Source organism: Neopelma chrysocephalum, unplaced genomic scaffold (assembly GCF_003984885.1).
Source record: "Neopelma chrysocephalum unplaced genomic scaffold, ASM398488v2 Primary Assembly neopelma1_65c, whole genome shotgun sequence".
In the NCBI taxonomy this organism is placed as follows: Eukaryota; Metazoa; Chordata; class Aves; order Passeriformes; family Pipridae; genus Neopelma; species Neopelma chrysocephalum.
The window spans coordinates 972955-992318 of NW_020897724.1; the positions used below are offsets into that span (position 1 = coordinate 972955).

Genomic DNA, 19364 nt, shown 5'->3' on the forward strand with positions numbered 1-19364 from the left:
GAATGTGTTATGGCCCCTCTAATACAGGCATCAAATTCCTTCACAGGAATTCCTGGAAGGGTGAAGAAACACATGACACCCACCTTAGGGTTCCCATCACCTTTCTGTATGTGTGATTTGGATACCTGAGTTCAGCACATATTTACACAATAGTCACACAGTCTCAACAGTTTTCACAAATTACATAACAGATGCTTGCACCCCCCCTTTTTTTTTGTTAAATGAAAGCATAAATGGAATTACAGCAGAGTAAAAAAATAAAAGTCTGCATCAAACATATGCAGCATGAGAAGCAGAATAAAACAACCCCAAGAGATTCTTAGTTAACAAAAATGCACAGAAAATTACTTTAAGGACAAATAAGTGCTACAGCTGAGCAAAGTATTTTATATAATCATTATTTCAAAATACACAGAAAGAAAAGGTTTTCAAGAGTTCACTGTAAGGCAACTGTTTAAAAGTTAAATCCCAAATTATTTTCTTTTCATCTCTGTCCTGATGCCCACCTTCACCAGTGGACACAGAGAGGTATGCCCAGTTTTTAAAATACACCAGTGTAAGAGCAGCTTTAACAGTTTAACATGACACTAAAATTCACCAAAAAAATTAGCACTTGCTTCATATTCATAGGATTACATTACGACCCACCTTTTTCCTTCCCGAGTGAGGACACACCTTAATTTTATCTTATCTAAACCCGACATGCTTCTTAACAACTAAGTCTAAGAAAGCTTATGGGGATTTTCAGAGAATATAATGAAAACCCCTTTTGCTTAAAGGTCAAGTATTTGTGTTCAGTTGATAACTTGATTTTTGAAACAGATAATCAAGAAATCAAGCTCAGTTCAGAACTCCACTCTCTAACAAAGATCTCTCATAACCCAATATTTTTAGTATAACTCTTAATTTTAGTTTGGCACCACCTGTCCTAAACTAACTTTTGTACCGAATTGCAGACACTGTCATTTTCCTACACATCTCTTCAAAACAGTCATAAATTTCATGGATTAAATTATGATTGCTTTATTCCTCCATAATAAAAAAAAACCACCACAAAATCAACCCCTCCCTCCATCTTTCTACCTTAGTTCATACAATCAGCTGCTTTTCTTGCTTGCGTGTCTCTCATCCCAAACCGGACAAAAATCCCCAAATTCCTAAAGTGGAATTGTAAAACCAGATTATAAATAGAATCTAAGAACTATCCCAATTTATTTTGGTGTTCATTTTGATAGAGCAATCAAGTTTTAAGAGATAACATCATGCTTTCAAGCACATTAACTGAGTAGCCGGAGCCAGGGTGCCAAACACGTGGTCAGCAGCCTCCCGTCCACAGCCTGTTCCCAGTGGCCTGTCTTTTACTGGAGTCATGCAAGGCCACAAGTGCAATGAATTATTGTAACAGGAGCAACACAATCCTGGCTGCCTTCCTGGGGACACTTCAGATGTAGACAAAGGACATCTGTGCAATACATTGGCACCCTGACTGCATCACACAGGTGTATTATATCTGATCACCTGGCCAAGGTGCCAAGTGCCAAGACATCCAGCCTTTCTCTGTTCTAAAAGTGGCTGTGCAGCTCATCTGTCAGGACAGGCTGATACGGAAGAACTGCTCTAGACAGTCAAGTGACAACTGCAATCAAGACTTTCAGATAAGAACAATTTCTCCCATATACTGGCATTCACAATATAACACTGATTTGCTGCCATGTAAGCAGTGCAAGCTCCCAGCTCTGAAGTATTAACAGCAGCACTACCAACACCCCACTCGTGAGGAAATCACCACATGGCTGTTCAAAGGCTGACATGAGCAAACCCTGTCACCCTTTAACACAACAGCTTCTCAAATAGCAGTTTTAGACAAGACTTTCTCAGCAAGTTCATGTGCAAAGTGAAATCTCTCGAGGACTGAATTGTTGAAGATTCTGAAAACACAGTCTACAGAGAACAGTGTAAAACATGAAGGCCAGCTTTGGGGAACCCAGGGATACAGGTAACTCATCATCCTACTCTGGAAACTACAGGCACCAGAACTTAAACAGAAAATACTGAAACTCCTCCCCAGTGTCTGACTGACAGCACGGGGGGAATATATGGATGTCCCAGCTAGCTACAAGGTCAGAAAAAATGAGGGCAGGGAAAACCAGAAAGATAAATGCTATATCCATTTATTTACAGCATTTGAAGGCTGAAGGTGTCCAGCTGCTGGAATGTAACTAAAAGTGGCTACTGCAGGTCAGTGAGGATATTTAGGGAGTGAAGCAAACTGAAGGGCACTGGATCTTTAGCCAGTTGTTTGCTTGGCTCAGGACTGTAGGTGCAAGTTGTTTAAACTGTAGTCATTAACAAAGATGTTCAGGAAGTGACTTGAAGAGGTCAAGAGAGCTACTAAATGAAGCAGTAGCACTAATACCACTAAAAGGATAAATGCTGGCTTTCCCTACACTGGCTGTTATGAGTCACATACTTCTTGTTCTTGGTACTTTTGTACTAATGACAGCTTTTTTCTTACTACAACCACTGCATACTTCAAATCATTGAAGAATTCAGATTGGAAGGGATCCCAGGAAGTTATCTGGTTTAGTCTCCTGCTCCAAGCAAAATTAACACTTTGAGTGAATACTTAAAAAACAATTCTAACAAGAAAAACTAACCGAAAATATAGTAAAGACCATACAAGGAAACTGTGATCAATTTTACCAAGAATTCTGTGAATATTCAAGAACTGTGACAAAATTGAACCACAAGAATGCAGATTTACACTGCATTTTCAGAAATGTTTTGCTTCTTGTATACCCAAGATCAAAAAAAAAAAAGTTAGATTATAGAAGTCTTGTTAATCAAGGGGCTGGTGTTCACTATACCCCCCAAACCATGCCTTGATACAGACATGAATAAAAAAGCCACCCAAATACATAAAACTACAAAATTAGTAAAACATAGCACAAAAATAAGTTGGAGATGCTAAAGAAGAGTGAAGTTGCAAGGGCCAGTTGTGACTAAGAATGTTTAGAAGCCTTAACACAACCACACCTGGCCTTAATTGAGTTGCTGGTCCAGCAGCTGCTACCTACAGAAAGTTCCCCTGTCCATGACATCCTTCCATTCCCATGTCCAGTGACTGTCACAGCCACACCTTGTGCAGACAGAAAACAGAGAAGTCTCCATTTCACATTTCCACAGAATCCAACAGAGAGAGATTTGACACAAATGAGTTTGACTTGGACACAATTGATAAAAGCAAGTCCTCGCAGCTACAACATTTGGAACATATTGGTTTTAATATGCTGCTTAGGTTCAAAAATATAAATAACATGCTTTTTACATATAATCAAATGGTAATTTAATTCCATACTAATTCCCAAACTATCTGCCAGCAAAAATTATATTGATGGTAAACATCAGCCAGCTCTTCTCCCTAATATACAATTTCCAATCAAAAGAAAGCATGCATAAACCAGAAGTTTTAAGGTAAAGTACTCAGAATGCAGGTCTCAGGAGTTTCCCAATTTTAGAAAGTTAACATCTTGTTCCCTAAATGGCTTCCAAGAATGTTATTTCTGTGCTCTAAACATAAGGGACAGGAATTTTATTGAAATTACTAGAAACACGAAGTTAGTGTGCATAAAAGGAAAAAACACCATTACACACTACAGCCACACAATGGAATCAGTCCTGTGGAATTTTTTTATATGCCATGGCGCTACCACACATTTATCCTGACCTACAGTGCCCTTTGAATTACTGAGGAATTATGACTTGAACAAAACCTCACCAAGAGAAAGTTCCAAGAAGAAAAGCATTATTAGAACTTAACTTTAAGCCACTGAAGTTAAACTGACACCCAGTTTTTTAGATTTTTTCCTAACAATCAAGATTAGTTTAGTTTCTTCCCAGTACAAACCATGTACTGAAGAGTGAGTGTCACAGAACACCTATGGGGAAAAAAGCAAACTGGGTTGCTGAAAAGTAACCTATTCAGCACCATTGTCTAATCACATGTTGTTCTGACTTATTTCCAGAGCAAGCTCCACCTCGTTCTTCCAGCCAGGAAAGTAGCTGTCACCTCATACAAACATCTGCAAGGAGAAGACTGTCAATTACTTTCTGTACCCAAGTACATCAGACACGAAAAAGTACATAACAAGTACACTCTTCCAGTTAAGAAAGAAAGTTAGTTTTTTATAACTGCAGATTTTTGTCTGCCTAAACTTAGGGATATCAAAGTTACTTTTAGAGAAACTCAAAATCCTAAACCTTAAAGAAGGTATAGCATCAAGGTGAATTCAAACCAGGTAGATTATGGCACTAGGTAGGAAATGTACTCAGCAAGTAAGATGCAAAGAAAAGCCTTCCTGATCACTCCAGATGGCCAGGCAGCTTTCAGTAAAGTCATCTCTAGTTTCTGGAAAGACAAAGCTCATCACAGGCCTCAGAAGTAGCACGAGTGGAACAAAGGACAGTGTGACGAAATAAATCTAATGAGCAGGTGAGGAAATGCAGTTTAAATCGTACAAAAAAACCCTAACTATAGGAAGTCTCAGAAGAGACCTTACAAAAGTAGCCAGGAGACAAAAATCCACAAAGTTATACTAAAAACACTCAAAACACCAAGAAAGTTTTCAATCACAGTACTGATTACATAGTAAAAAAAAAATACTTAGATTCAGGTTGCAATATCTGGAAAACACTGGGATGGATTTTGAAGATTAGTCAGAGGTGCATCACGTGTCCATCATAACCTCAAGGTACCCAGTCTGCCCTTACACCTGTGAACTTAAACATGTATATTTATTCTAAATGGAATCCAAGGGTCTGCCCATGGCTTCTTGGAAGTATATTTTAATGCACTTATATTTTGCCTGCATAGTACATGAGCTACAACTTGCGATAAAAATCAGGAGTGCTGAGCAGCGCTAGCGAACACATAATCCAACATTTGCTCTACCATCAGAAACAGGTTATAATATTCTGCTATGAAAATTTTAAAGCTTCATATATGAAAGTTATAGTTTTTACTTGTACACACCTGATAACTTTAGGTACTAGGGAGAGCAAGACTAATTAATGTGTTAAAGCAGAGCACAATAAATAATAAGCCACAGCCAACAGGAAATTGTGCAAATATAATGTAACAAGTAGTCTCTTTAGTGAAATTAAATTACTAGATAAATACCTAGAACACTAGCTTGATTCATATTATACCAACAGGAATAATTTAAAAAAATTAGAGAAAAAATAGGAAGGCTTTAAACTCCTTAGCTGCAGTAGTGACATTAAAATGCTACCACAAAGTTAACCAGCATGTCTGATATTTGGAAGGACCTTCAGTTTGGAGCTGGAAATGAAAAAGTAGCTCTCCTTTCATTTCCCATATGCAAAGTAAATCTAGTATAAACATTGGTTGCGTACACAAAGATCCTTTGAAATTAAAAGCAGGGTAAATTTCAAGTTATTCCATTCACTGAAGCCAGCTGGACATAACTCCCTTCCCTGCTAATCCTTTATCAGCATTAGGTTGGAAAAAAATAACTACTTGATATAATCCTCAAAAAGACATTTAAGACACATCCGAGCCACTGGTGGCCGAGGCAGTGCTGTTCTCCCCAGCAACACCAAATTTATGACCACCATAACCTCCGACAACTCCTGTCGTGCTTTGGGAAGGTTTCCTCTCGTCATGGGTGACCCTTTGCGAGTAAAGGTACCAGAGAAACGCACAGGGAACCCGCACGCAGCCAGAGCACCCCAACCAGCACCCCCATTCCTGGGCACGACGCCCGCGCCCGGCCCGGCCCCGCAGAGCCCCCGCCACCTGCAGACCCCGCCGGGCCCCCCCCGGGCTCGGGGGCTCCCTCACCCGCTGCCCCCAGCGCTGCTCCCCGGCTCCTCAGGGCCCGGCCCAGCCCCTCAGCGCGAAGCCCCCCGGCCGTGCCCCTCCCGCTGCCGAGACCCTCCCGCGGTGGGGTCCCGCTGCCGCCCCCCGGTGCCCCTGGTCCCCCCCGGCCCGGCCCGGCGCGGCCCTTCCCCGGCCCCGCGGGCCCGGCGCGCTCCCAACATGGCCCCGGCCCCGCGGGTACCGTGTGGCGGCGGCGGCGGGAGGCCGGGCGGGGGCGAGGGCGGCGGCAGGCCGGGCGCGGGGCCGCCCCGCAGGAAGGACGGCACGAACTCGGCGGCGTGGACGTTGGGCACGAAGGGCTTGGCGTTGACGTTCAGCTGCCGGCTGAAGGCCGCCCCGAGCAGCTCCTGCTGCGCCTCGGCCTCCGCGGCCGGCGGGGCGCAGCCCGGGCCGGCGCCGCTGCCCGTCTCGATGTCCGCCTGGTCCCAGCAGTCGGGGGCCGAGTCACTGCTGCTGCCGCTGCCGCTGCCGTTCGCCTCCATTTTGTGGCGGCCCCACAAGGCTCCGCGCCCCGAAGCGTCTCCCGGGTGAGGGGGGAGCCGGCGGCGGCACCGACTCAGCACTCGCTCCGCCGATTCCGCGTGTGCTCCGCCGCCCCGACGCGAGCGCAGCGTGGCCGCCCGCGGCTGCCGTACCCGCTCCCGGCAGCCTCCCCGGCCGCCATCGCCGTAGTTTTTATCTCCTCGGGGTCTCGCCTCGACGCACGGCCGAGGCGCGGCGCCAGAACTACAACTCCCATCAGGCAACGCGCGAACCCATTCGTCCCGCCTCCCCGGGACAGACGGGAAATGGAGTTGCCTGAGTTCTCAGTGCGCGGAGGGACTACAACTCCCGTCAGGTTCTATGCGCGCCGTGCGTCGCTGCCGGCCCCGCCCCCCTCCAGGAGGGCACGGACCGGGAGTGGCGCGAACGCCTGAGGGGGACGGGACCGCTCGGCCCGCGGGGACCGCCCTGATGAACTTCCATCCGTGTAAAACCGCGCAGTGCTCGTCCTGGACAGCACAGGTGCAGAGTGACAGACACTGACAGCACCTGCGCTGCGCCAGGAAAGTGCCCAGATGAAAGCTCCCACACGTGCTCCCTCGGGATGCCACAGGCAACGCTGCTGTACCTGCCCAGCCAAAAGTTGGCAGGATGCGTGAAAAGTCCCAATTTTGCTAATTCAGCACACTTTGACTTGGTTATTATCATTTAAGAAACGATCCAGTTAAGCCAGATTCAGCAGTACTTGTCAAATACTGAGGCCCTTGACTGGTGTGACTATTAGAAGTTATTAAAAACAACCAACCTCAACAAACCTGAAATTATTGCTTGAAGTTGGATGTATTTGGAAGAAACAGTGAGGGACAGAGGGGAAACAAGCAGAATTTGGTTACTACTGTGGCAGCATTTCATCTTGTCAGGTTCAGTGTGAGTGTTTTATAAGTAGACAGAGCAAGTCCTTGGGAGAAGGGAGTTTCTTGGAGTGCTGACGTGCAAGGACTGAGTCATCTGCAGCAGTATTTTTATTACAACGCTGTAGGACAGATTACAGAGTTGTTTTGAAAGCAGATGGGGTTAGAACTGCAATATAAAGGTCTCCATTTGGGACAGAATCCGGTGCAGTTTTGATTGGAGAACACCAAGTCTCCTGAAGGGTCATTTTGGTGGCATAATCCTGACACAAGGACCAGAGGGTTTCTTGCTGCACACCAGCAGCAACATGTACACCCTTGGCAAGCAAAAAATTCTACATGTGTTTGTGGAAATATGGGCTTCCAGCTGATCATATCTAGGGAAAACTGTACAGGGCAGCCCTTATAAAAATAATAAGAAAAATGTCCCCACTAACACCACAAAAATTAATTTTGGAAGAAAAAGTGTATTTCACATGAGAGACTATACCATTCTGCTAAGTTAAAGTCTTTTCTTCAAGCATCACCAAGAGTTTGCCTTCACCAGAGCCGAAAGAACGAGTTTTAAAAACCCTGCAAAAGCCACTCTCTAGTGGTTCTCCGATGCCGAGCTCCTTGCCAGTTTTCAGACGCAAATTGCCACAGTCTGTATTGTTCAAATTGAATATAATTAAGCAAGACTCTCACCTGTTTTACTGTAATATTTAGAATTTTGTTAAACTGCAGGTAAGTTTCTCATCCGTGTGTAGCAATCATGTTTCTGTTTAAAAAACAAACAAAGTAATATAAAAAAGTAATATACAATGAGTTGTGTTTGTTTTGGTTTTCTTTTTTTTAATACTAACCTTTGTTTGTTAAGTGGCATTTATAAACTAGTAGGTGTCTGATACATTTCATTTAGTATGGAAACAAGGTAACAGCATTTTGAGCAATGGAGCTCATGGGTTACTAGTGTTGAATAACAGAGAAAACGCCAGTGGAAAGCAAGCTTCATGCATTCTGCTGACCCACTGGCTTGTTATTTACTGTCACTCTGAGCATTTAACAGCTCAGGTTTAATGACTGCAATGCTGCATTGCAAGCTTGTGTTTTGTTTGAGCCCTGACACAGCCTACAAGTCAGGAAAGGCTGAACTGGAGGCAGGGGCTGAATTTTCAGAACAGTTAAGACTTACTTTAAGACTACCAGCACAGACAAGACATAGACAAAAATTAGTATTGGTTGTGTTACCCAACCTTTCTTTCCTCCCGGTCAGGTACTTATTCCCTAGGTACTTGCTAGGATATAAACAATTAGTCCATAGAATTTCAGAAGATGCCAGATGTCCTTCAGAGTGTACAAACCTGTTTTGCAGGCTGCTGCACACAGGAATTGTGTAAACTCAAACACTAAATTTTTAACAGGGCTAGTAGTTTGTTTTTCCACTTAGGAACAACTGGTACTCAAAGCAAAACCTAAGTGGAGTCATGATAATCTTACTGGCAAAATATCTACTGGAGTGTAAATGGTTCCGCTCTTGAGCTTTTAAGGCACTATAAAAGCTTTTCTTGTTTAAATCTCTTTTGCATTGAAATACTTAGAATAAATATGCCAGCTCTTCATTTAATAATTACTAAAAAGCTTTTTTATTGAGAACCATGCATATAAATCCACCTTCACATCATGACTGATGTAAATTATCAATGCACTGCTTAGAAAAGGAGAGTCTGGCCCACCTTAGGGTTAACATGTGGGGACTGGGGTGCAGAGAAACTGTCCCCCCATCATCACAGTTCCACCATCCTTGTGCTGCTGTGTTAGACCCTTTGCTGAGTCAGTCTAGCTCATTAAATTTAGCTACAGAAAAATCCACTTTCTTTTTCTTCCTGGGCTACTGAGATGAATCAACTAAGAGGCATTTGACAAATGCCAGAGCTGGTATAAAGTAAGAATGTGGAACAGGACCTCCTTTGGTGACAGCAAGCTACTCACATCATAAACTATCTCAAGGGAGCTTCACCACTACTTTGCAACCTGTGGTAAATCAGTCCTGTGGCAGTGAAATGAAGGACCTCATTCACAGGATATTAGGAATAGTGGGCTGTACTTTAGTAGTACCTTCTCTCCAGGATTCTCATAAGCACTTTACACCCTGGCAGGTACACCTGTGCAATACCAATGCTTTATTCAGGTGAACTGAAGCATAAGAGAAAGATATATTTCATTAGAAGGCTTCAAACAGGTTAACAGCTTCAAACAGTCCCCTCCTCACTGCCTACATGTGACTTATCAAACTCCACAAACCAGCAGCAGTCTTAAAAGGGAAGGAGAGTAGTTTTAGGGTGCTGGGTTATGAGTGAATTGACTCAGTTTGCCTTGACATCAGGAAAAAAACCTTTTGGCTGGGATTGGGAGGAGCAGGAAAGGAATACAACTTCCCTTTCTGGTAGGCCAGGAAGCTGAAATCCAGCTGACGCACTGTGAGCCATGCCCTGAAATTTAAAGTGATTCAAATATGTTGTTACTTGCAGTAACACAGTAGTTACTAACTTAAATGAGTAGCCTGATATTTGGAATTGCTTTGAAGTCATAATGAGCCTTCAAAAACAAAGCCAAAAGAACAGGTTATTTACTCGGGAGAAAGAAAAGACAGGAGGTAAGAAGGAAATTATTAAAAGTTTGACTAGGTGCCCGGAGATGATAAACTAATATTCTTAAAGTTTGACAAATCTGTGAAGATGTAGCTGAGATCTCAAGAACAGAAAACACAACGATGTTTCAGCCTGATGGCTTTGTCAAGAGCCAAATCTGCTCTAAGCTTTGCTGGGTTCCTGTAAGTATAAGTGAACCATAAAGAGGCTTTTATATTTACACAAGTGTAATCCAAACTAAGGTATCTTCCCCTGGAAATATCTTTTCACTGATTTGTTTGTTCTAGCGCTGCTATTTAACAAATGCTCTTTCGCCCTGTTCCTCTCCCTCTGCCGGACACGGACAGAACTGCTATGTGTTGTCTCACAGTAATGTATTTTAAGCTATTTGATTGAAAGAGTTTCAAATAAAAGTCTTTTTTGGTTTTCCAAATGTAGTGCCGGAGGATAAGCTCTCTTTCACAATCCATTGTAAAATTACTCCAAGTTTGCAAAAGAATTTAGCAACTTAACTCTTACACATTTCATTGAGTGTTGATGCTGAGTACTTCTGAGCTGGATTCTTCTTTGTGAGGACTCCAATCTAGAGTTAAAGCCTTTCTTTTGGAGCAATTGAACACATACTGCAAGCTTCAAAAGGGACATAAACCTATTTTTTTTTACTTTAGATAGCAAAAGAAATGCATGGATCTGTACACCAAAACACCAGTTTATATTTCCCTGTATCCATCTTCTCATCTCTCAAACAATTCATGTGCTCAGCTCATTATTTTCCAAGGTAGTCGTGTCTCTCAGTTTTATATGTAAACACAGCCTTTCTTCCTCTCTAAAAATAACGACTGAAAGGTCTTCTTTTTACAAGAACCATCCTTTTTTTCAGGTGGCTTTAACTGGAGGCTCAGAGTCCTCAGCTGGGTGATCTGTTGCTTAGTTATCCTGTGTTGTTCAGATCTGAAAGATCTGTACGTTGAGTGCTGGCTGGTTTTTTGTTTAGGATGCCTTTCTCTGAATGCACAGTCATTGCAGTTACTCCTTAGACAGAATTTCTTCTGTGGTTTTGATCTTATGAGCCTCCAGACTGAAAAACAGGAGGAGGAGGGTGGGTTAGGTAAGTAGTTTACTGTCAAAACTGTTTATTATGTGCTGAGAATAAACAAAGATGGGGGTTTAGGTGTGCACATTGTGAAGAACCTATAGATGGTTTATAAACCTTCTGACAGCTTAAAGTGTTGTAAACAGCAGAAGGAATTGCTTAATGTGGAAGGAATGTGCTGAGCAAGGAACGCGCATCAAGGAAGGGAAGGATGAGATCACTAATGATGTGAACAGTGGCTGAGAGAGGATTAGAAAGGTTAGAGACAGGAGGGGATCTGTTTTGAAGAGAGGCAGAGACTGGTGGTTTCAGAGATCTGAAAGCCAGGTGTAGCATCGGTGGGAGGAGGCATCGGGTCGGTTAAAATACATGAGCTGCATGAAGGAGGTGAAAATAAATCTTGTTAAGTACAATCCAGACCTCTGTTCAACAGCTCTTATGCTTTCACCTAGATTAGCAACATTTCGATTAGAAAATTACATTCTGCTTCCTTAAAGTAAATCTGTTTTCACCTATACACGTGTAGAATGTGGAGATTATAGATTCCTTGGAAGTGATAAAAGGAAACATGGGATAGTTTTGCTCCCTGTGACCTGAGACAAATTTGAGAATCTCAGGGGCTGGGATGCTAAATTGACAGAGCAACAATGATAACTTTCAAGTACCACATCCTCAGAAGATGTTTTTCCACAGGCTGTAAGCTTGTATTGTTTTAACAGGAGACAAGTAACAAAGAGAATTTGCAATTCTAGGTACCATTAAATTGTCAGCCTTGTAGCTTGATATATTGTCTTACCTTGACAGGTGAGACAATGCAGCAAAGGGGCTGCCATTTAAAGTGGGACTTGTAGTGTGACACAGATGCACGAGGCACCAGAAACAGTGTGGCAGCAGGACCAGGGCACTGATCGTCCCCCCTGTGCTGGGCACTGGTGAGACACCTCGAGTGCTGTGTCCAGTTCTGGGTTCCTCATGACAAGAAGGACATTGAGGTGCTGGATCACGTCCAGGGAAGGGCAACGGGGCTGGGGAAGGGTCTTATGAGTCTTATGAGGAGTGGCTGAGGGAGCTGGGAGTGTTTAGTCTGGAGGAAAGGAGGCTCAGGGGGGACCTTATTGCTCTCTAAATGGAGGGTGTAGCCAGGTGGGGGTTGGTCTCACAAGTAACAAGTGATAGGACAAGAGGAAAAAGCCTCTAGTTGTGCCAGAGGAGGTTTAGATTGGATATCAGGAAAAATTTCTTCACCAAAATGGTTGCCAAGCACTGAAAGTGGTGGAGTCACCATCCCTGGAGGGATTTAAAAGACCCACAAATGTGGCACTTGGGGACATGGTTAGTGGTGGACTTGGCGGTGCTGGGGGAATGGCTGGACTTGAGGATCTTAGAGGTCTTTTCCAACCCGAACAGCTCAATGATTCTGTGATTCTAAGGAGATTCTCCACTATCAAACAGAATTCAACTGTGTCTTGTGCAAATTTTTCTGGAGAGTTAATAAAGAGTGTTTTTGAGATAATGAAAGTGTTGAACTTAGCACTGAAAATATCAATACAGGGTGTTAATGCAGGGTATGGAACATGCTGCTTATTCACACCCTTTCTTACTGCAGTGACTCCCTGACACCGAGAAGCTCAAAGCTGCCATGTCCACTGTTGGATTCCATAATATCTCCATAAGATCTCCTGCCTTATGAATGTGGTAAGAGTTTTATAACACTTCTGTTTCATATGGAAAGTTTTCCATGCCGACTGTCTGCCTTGAGGGAGATGGGAATAGAAAACTAGTTCCATGTGGGATTTTCATGTGCTTTCTTTTCACCTTCTTAATTCTCCGGAATTCCAGTTGAGGGAGCATGTTGTCCATTAGAGATCCCTTAGGATTTTAGTTTCATTAATGACTAAAGCAGAATGGCATTATTGTTATGAAGAAAGAATAACAGTGTCATGGGATTTTTAAAGCTGTTCTTCTATGGCAAGTTAACATGTTAACATTGTTGCAGAAAATAATTACTTCATTATGAAATTGTGAGAATGAAATAGTGAGCTTGTTTCTAAATAGGCCTAATTACTCCAGAAGTATTCTGTGCCAGTATTCTTATTGCAGAGAAGGCAATTTGCACGGGGAATTATTCTGGAATGGCCATGGCTAAATCAATTACAATTTTCCTCCTGTCTTAAGAGAGAGCACATATTGGCACTGTGATGCTGTACAGGAGAATTTGAAAAAAGTGATTGTGTGTTACCTAAACTTCTCCACAAACACTGAATAGCTGGAGAATTTGGTTTAAGTTACCAGAAGAAAAATTCATGTTAGACTTTAGTGTATGCCAAGCACTTCAAATCACTCCTAGTTGTTCATGCACATTTATTTTAATTGTAACTCCATTACTCCTGTTTGCATTATACCACTGATTACTTTTAGTTTGTTTTGTCCACTTGCAAAGTGGACACTAAAATACTAGTGCATGAGAGATTATTTTTCCAACACAAAATGAAGTGCTTACATGAAGAAATGAAGGAAAAAGAAGATGTTTACATTCTGTAAAAACTATTGCACCAACATAAAAATGTCACTGGCATTCTAACAAGCATTGGCTTAATCCAAACTTGCACAATTACTGTTTTATTTATTGTCCTTAGTAGTTACATAACTATTTTGGCACATGTGAAATGTCAGAAAAATGAAAAGGTATCTTCTTTCTCCAAAGGGTTAGCACTGCCACGAGTTGGTTCCCAGCTAAGTCAGCTTTGAGCATTGTAGGGGACACAGAAGTTGTCTGTGATTCAGTTGATAATGTTTATACTATTGTTATTTTAATTACTATTTTAAAGGAACATTTTTCTCTTCGGTTGTTTTGTTCTTTAATCTTTTTTGGAAATAGTAGATGTAGCAACAGCAACATCACTCGTTTCAAAGCAGCCATCTAATTAAAATGTGCTGAACCAAACAGACAAAATGCACATTGTTCTTGATTTTGCCCTGTGTGCAAAAGACATTAAACAATATTTTGTCTAAAAAGAGCATTGTTCTGTGCAGCTTGTAAAAGTTAATGAATATGATGAATCCTTTAATAGCTCCTTCCTTTTCTTTACTAGCACTGTGTACCCCATTCCTAGAGCAGCTTATCTCCTCCCAGCCATACAGCTGAAGCAGACACTTCACAAAATAGGCATTTCTGAAAAGAACCATTTCAGAAAGTTTCACCGCTTTTTTAGGAGGTGATGGTCTGTAAGAGCTGCTGGTCCTTGAAGTGTGGTAACTTTTGGGAAGAAAAAGTAGTGGTTTTTTAGTATGTACATTGATCTCACAGATTTTTAGGATTGTTGAGATGAGATTTTTTTAAGGGATTTTTTTTTTCTTTGGACTTAGTCTGTAAATAGCTTTAGAGACCTGGAGAGGACTCAGACCAAGGCTGTGCTATAAGATTTGACAGTGTAGGTCAGTTGCCTCAGTGAGTGAAAAAAAAGAGCTGTGCCAGCACAAACCCACCAATGTAGAAGCAACTATACAGCCAGAAGAATTCCTTTGTCAGCCCAGCTAGTGTTGTTTGTTAAGGGAATGTAACAGTCGTAGCAGAAAACCCTCTTTCTCTTGCTAAGTGCTATGTAATTATGCCAGCAGAATTTCTCAAGTACATTCAGGCAAAAAAGCTGGCATGGGCATGAACAGAGAAACCCCAAGCAGTGCCGGAACAAAATTTGGTTCCTGAAGTTATGTGTGGTAAATAGACCTTAAGGTACTGTTCTGTGACAGATTAATTTCAATCTTTATGTTTAATTATTGACATGAGTGTACTACTTGTTTCCATTTTTCCCTTCAGAGTTTTCATTTTATTATTTTGGCTTTGATGCTTTTTTCAAATTAAATAATGAAAGATAGAATTCTCCTTACTTTTTTCAGGTGACTATTTTCTGTCACATAATACCAATTTCACATGTTAGAAATGAGCACTGATAAGGATTTCTGGCAGTCTTGGGTTTCTCCAGATATTTAAGGAAAACAACAGTCAAATTTGGGTTCATGTTCAGTGCTTGGTGTGCCTGTATTCTGCCAAAGCGACATGGAACTGTGGATGCTCTGCTCACATATAGAAGGTTGTAAATCTAGAGTGTGTGTGTGTATGTTTGTGTACAACTCCAAAGTACTACCTCCTGGTCTCTGCTGTGCTGTTTCCTACCTGTTCTCCCTTCACCAGTAAAAATCATTTGATTTCTTGAAATCCTGTTCAGTAGTTTGATACCCTACTAGAACTGACAGTATGCTGAAATTATTCTTCTAAACAACAAACAGATGTTTTACTGCTTCCCAATGCAGATTTGTAGTTCAGAGAAGAGTTGCCAGTGATTGAGAATCACATTAGGAGAGCTAATAAGTATTTATAAATTGTCCCCAGGTGTCACTCCTGAGTCAGACAGAAACATTTTAGAAGCAAATCCGAGAATTTGTTTTCCGTTTCTTTTTTTTTTCCCCTGTCGTTTCTGCAGTTGACACTTCCCTTCTTAAGTTTATTTCCCATTACTCTCAGTAATAATGTCAACTCCAGCAGGCCAGTTTAACCTGTCTGAAATATATCATCCTTAGAGGAAATCTTGGGGAGCTTTTAAACTTATGTTACAGTAATGTAACTGCAAAAATACCTCCCTGGCAACACCTTGTGGATCTATGGTTAAATGACTGATTATTGTATTTGATAAATCCTTTCTTATTTTGTACAACTCTGCTAATTTCTGTCATCCTTTTGGAGCAAAATCAAATGACAAGGAGAAAGCATTTATTTCTATCAACAGGTAATTATGGAAAGCCAAAGCAAGCTCTGTAAATCCCATAAGAGAAAAAAAGCTGAAATGTAACTTTGCTGGTAAATAAGGCATATATTTATTATTCCCTAAAGGTAAACATCACTGTAGGAAAACCATCATTCCATCCATCACATATTTGTGTGCGTGTGTTTGAACACTACAAAGAACAAAATAGTGTTCTGCTTAGGGGATTTAATGTGTATTATACAAGACAGTGGATAAATTATTAACATAACATAACTACAGTTTCTAAGTGACAATATCCTTATCTTAATGTCACTTAATGAATTTATTCTTAATGCTTCTTGGTTTTGTTTCATTTATTGGCTGAATCCAATATTCTACTTCATAAACAGCTTCTAAATTCAGGTATTACTTCTCTCATATTAAAGCCAGTTGGTATGGTACGCTTCTCCCAACAAAATGCTTAAAGTTTTAGGTTTTTTAAAATAATGTTAACTTCCTTACATCAAATTGCTCAGAATTGAAGGTTGTACAAGAATATTGTTAAGACAGAAAATGTATTCCTTACTCCTGGACACAGATTTTGAAATACCGTGTGTTTTAGATGTGTGGCAAGATCTCTCAGTGGGAACTATTGCTTATGATGATCTTCTGATTATACGCCTGCTTTCACACCCTTATGAAGTAGGACTTCTGAATGTTAGGATGTGCAGAGAACAAAGGCAACAGGCTGTGACAACTGTAATTCCTCGCAGTTTTTCTAACCATATTTTGCCCCTGTTTTGTCATTCCATACTTCAATGGAACTGTAAATAGTACAGGAGGAGAGGCTGTGACTTGTATGGTGGTTGTTTGTATGAATGGCACATTAAAGACCCTTTACTCTCATTGCTCCCCAGTTTCCTATGTGTGAAAAATATATTGCTTAATAATCAAGGATTTGTGTTTTGGGAATTAGTTTACCCCTAAGGGCTGTAAGCTTTGGGAAATAGTACTCCAACTGTGGGAGGAAAATTACTGCTGTAAGAGACAGCATCATTCTCCAGAGCTCTGATGAAATGAGCTGTATTTAGCCTTTTAATTGGGGGGAAGTTTCCCAGAGTTTGATTGAAAATATGAGACTTCTTTGTATTTACTTCTTGTCTTATGATAAATATGTTTGAACTCTAACTAGCCATGTAGGAAAACTGTTTCTGGCCAGCTGAGAGTGAAAGCATATCTGCCACAATATCTTAGCATCCCATACATACAATATCAAGTAATTAGACACAAATTAATTTCTACTGTACTTAGAGACAAGACTTTTCAAATTAAGACATTGGTGAATTAGTTCACCAAATGTGTACTTCCATGGTGGACTTAGTTTCACATCCCCACAAGGTAATCAACTGTTTCTTTTTTTTCCTGTTTTGTTTCTGGCCCTTTTTTCCAGGCCCTAGGAAGTAAAACTCTGGGAACTGCCTGCATTAAGGAATTAAAGCTGCTTGCCATGTGGTCAGGTAAGCCCCAGAGCCCTTCCTGGTGCTTCAGAGTACAGAGAGAAGACCAGGACTATCCCTTTCACTAACACCAAGACATTTAATCAGCTTAGCTCTATATAATCTAATGACATCTTTGGTGACCTCCAGACCAGTCTTACTAACTAGACGTGAATCATTTCTGTGCAAAACCAATCTGATTTAGAATATATCTCACTACATTTGGGTGACAAAATATTTTAGGAATCACTATGTTAACACTTCTGCATATCACACAGCAGATGGACTAAAGTTCAGTGACAGGATGCTGTTTTGGAGAGAGATGTATTTTGTGTAGACAAGAAAAGCTCTTGCCAACAAGAAAAAACAGATGCACTTCTTCTGCACTAGGAAAACAGAGGAAAGAATTTATTAGCAAAAAGCAAAGTAGTTGTGAAGACTCTAATAACATTACCTGTAATAGGAATTATAGCATTAAGTTACTTTAAGTGATAGTTGTCTCACAAAGTAATGTAGAGTCTTACAGTCCTCTCTTTAGTATTTTTCCCAGAAGTCCTATATTTGGGTTACATCTACTGGGAAGCACCAATAGATCATCTTCAAAATGTTCCACATAACAGCACTGAATTTATAACATGCCTTGAGAATCTCTGTTTTTGTGTTTCTTCAAATATCATCTGGTCTGTGCAATTTCTTCCAAACTACTGTGAGTGTTGCCCTGTCAAAACATGTGCAGAGGGTTATGGAAAGGGGAAGATCGTGCATTGCCTGGAAGACATAAAACTATGCAAGGTTGCCATCGCCTGCCTGCTTCCACTACCCCTCTGAGCTGCTTTGTATTCCCAGTGACACCCTCAGCAAGAGCAGCACCTTTGGGTTCTTTTCACTGAACACATCAAGACTTCAGTGACTTTGCCACAAATGGTAATTTCTTAATCTACTTGAGAAAAGCAATGTTGATTTAATCACACGAGCTTCAAACTTAGAAATAGAATGGGTATCTTGCACCTCACTGAAATGTTGTTTGTTTGTTTTATTTGTGTATGTGTGTGTGGTTTTTTCCTATTTTTTTTAGAACATCCACTAGGGTAGTACAATCTGGAAAAGAAAAGGCTGGTCCACATTGTAAACTTATAACTCTTTGTTTCACCAGGCCATCCTAAAATGATTCAGACCAGTCCAGGTTACCTTAGACCTATGTGAGTTATTTAAGACAGTTATAGAAAAATTCTTGAGTGGTATTTTGAGAGCCATCTAATTTTCCAGAAATAATTCATCAACATCTGTTGCATAATAATATCTTTTGGAATGTATTTTGCCTGTATATTACCAATGATGTATTTTTCCTTGCTTTAGTGGAGCACAGAAGCCTCAAGTTTGATTTCAGACTTGCTTTTGAGCCTCAGAGGAATCTGAGCTATAAAACTGGTTATCTTTCCAGACTTCAGAAGTGAAATTTCTAAGTTTCAGGGTTGAAATCATGTCTGCATCAACTGCACCAGAGAAAGTATTCTTATTGTTTTGTTAATTTAAATGGTGGTTGTGTTGACAACTTCTGTACATTCCCCCTGGAATTTAGAAATCATATTTGGGTATAGCAACGTTTGCTTACAGAAAAAATGTTATAAGCAGTGTCTACACCCACTGTAGACATATCTTATTATTTCTTTCCTTGTTTTTAGATCAACATATCTCTTATTAAGCCCCTTCTTCACGGTTTTTATGAGTAGTACCACATTATATCTAGTAGGTATCAGTTGTAGGATACATTACAGTAACAAGTAGAGCAGGAGTACATAACAGAGTCCAACGAAGGCAAATGTAAGTTTTTGCACATGGGAAAACACAATCCAGGAGTGCAGCACAGGCTGGGATCTTTCACTGAAGTCAATGGAATTATACTGATAAAAGCTTAAAGTGTTGGACCCAGCTTGTCTGTCCTGAAATTCACTTCACTACTGTGAAGATACTTCCACAAGTATCTGCCATGCGGAGATCACTGTTGAGAATGTGACTGTCCTCTCCTTGACTGAAAAGGTTAAACAGCATCTTAAAACCAAAGACTCAAATTACTCTGTGCACAAGCTTCATCAGAAACACGAATGAT

The 19364-nt window shown here is 41.0% G+C and overlaps 2 protein-coding genes across 7 annotated transcripts in view; one reads left to right on the forward strand and one right to left on the reverse strand.

The window, feature by feature from the left end:
• The window catches only part of GSPT1 (G1 to S phase transition 1), a 22643-nt gene extending 16135 nt beyond the window's left edge, over nucleotides 1-6508 (reverse strand). The window contains exon 1 of the mRNA XM_027684266.1: nucleotides 6084-6508. Coding sequence (XP_027540067.1) covers nucleotides 6084-6384 — 301 coding nt within the window. The 5' untranslated portion in view covers nucleotides 6385-6508. The remainder of the gene's footprint in view (nucleotides 1-6083) is intronic.
• TNFRSF17 (TNF receptor superfamily member 17) overlaps nucleotides 5683-19364 on the forward strand; it is a 17226-nt gene continuing 3544 nt past the window's right edge. For 2 of the 6 annotated variants that reach the window (XM_027684276.1, XM_027684275.1), the window contains exons 1-4: nucleotides 6667-6907; nucleotides 12626-12714; nucleotides 17212-17278; nucleotides 18333-18456. The gene's annotated coding sequence lies outside the window, so the exon portion shown is untranslated. Of the gene's footprint in view, nucleotides 5708-6666; nucleotides 6908-12625; nucleotides 12715-17211; nucleotides 17279-18103; nucleotides 18182-18332; nucleotides 18457-19364 lie in introns of those variants that run through there. The other 4 variants (XM_027684271.1, XM_027684270.1, XM_027684272.1 and 1 more) reach the window with 4 other exon arrangements.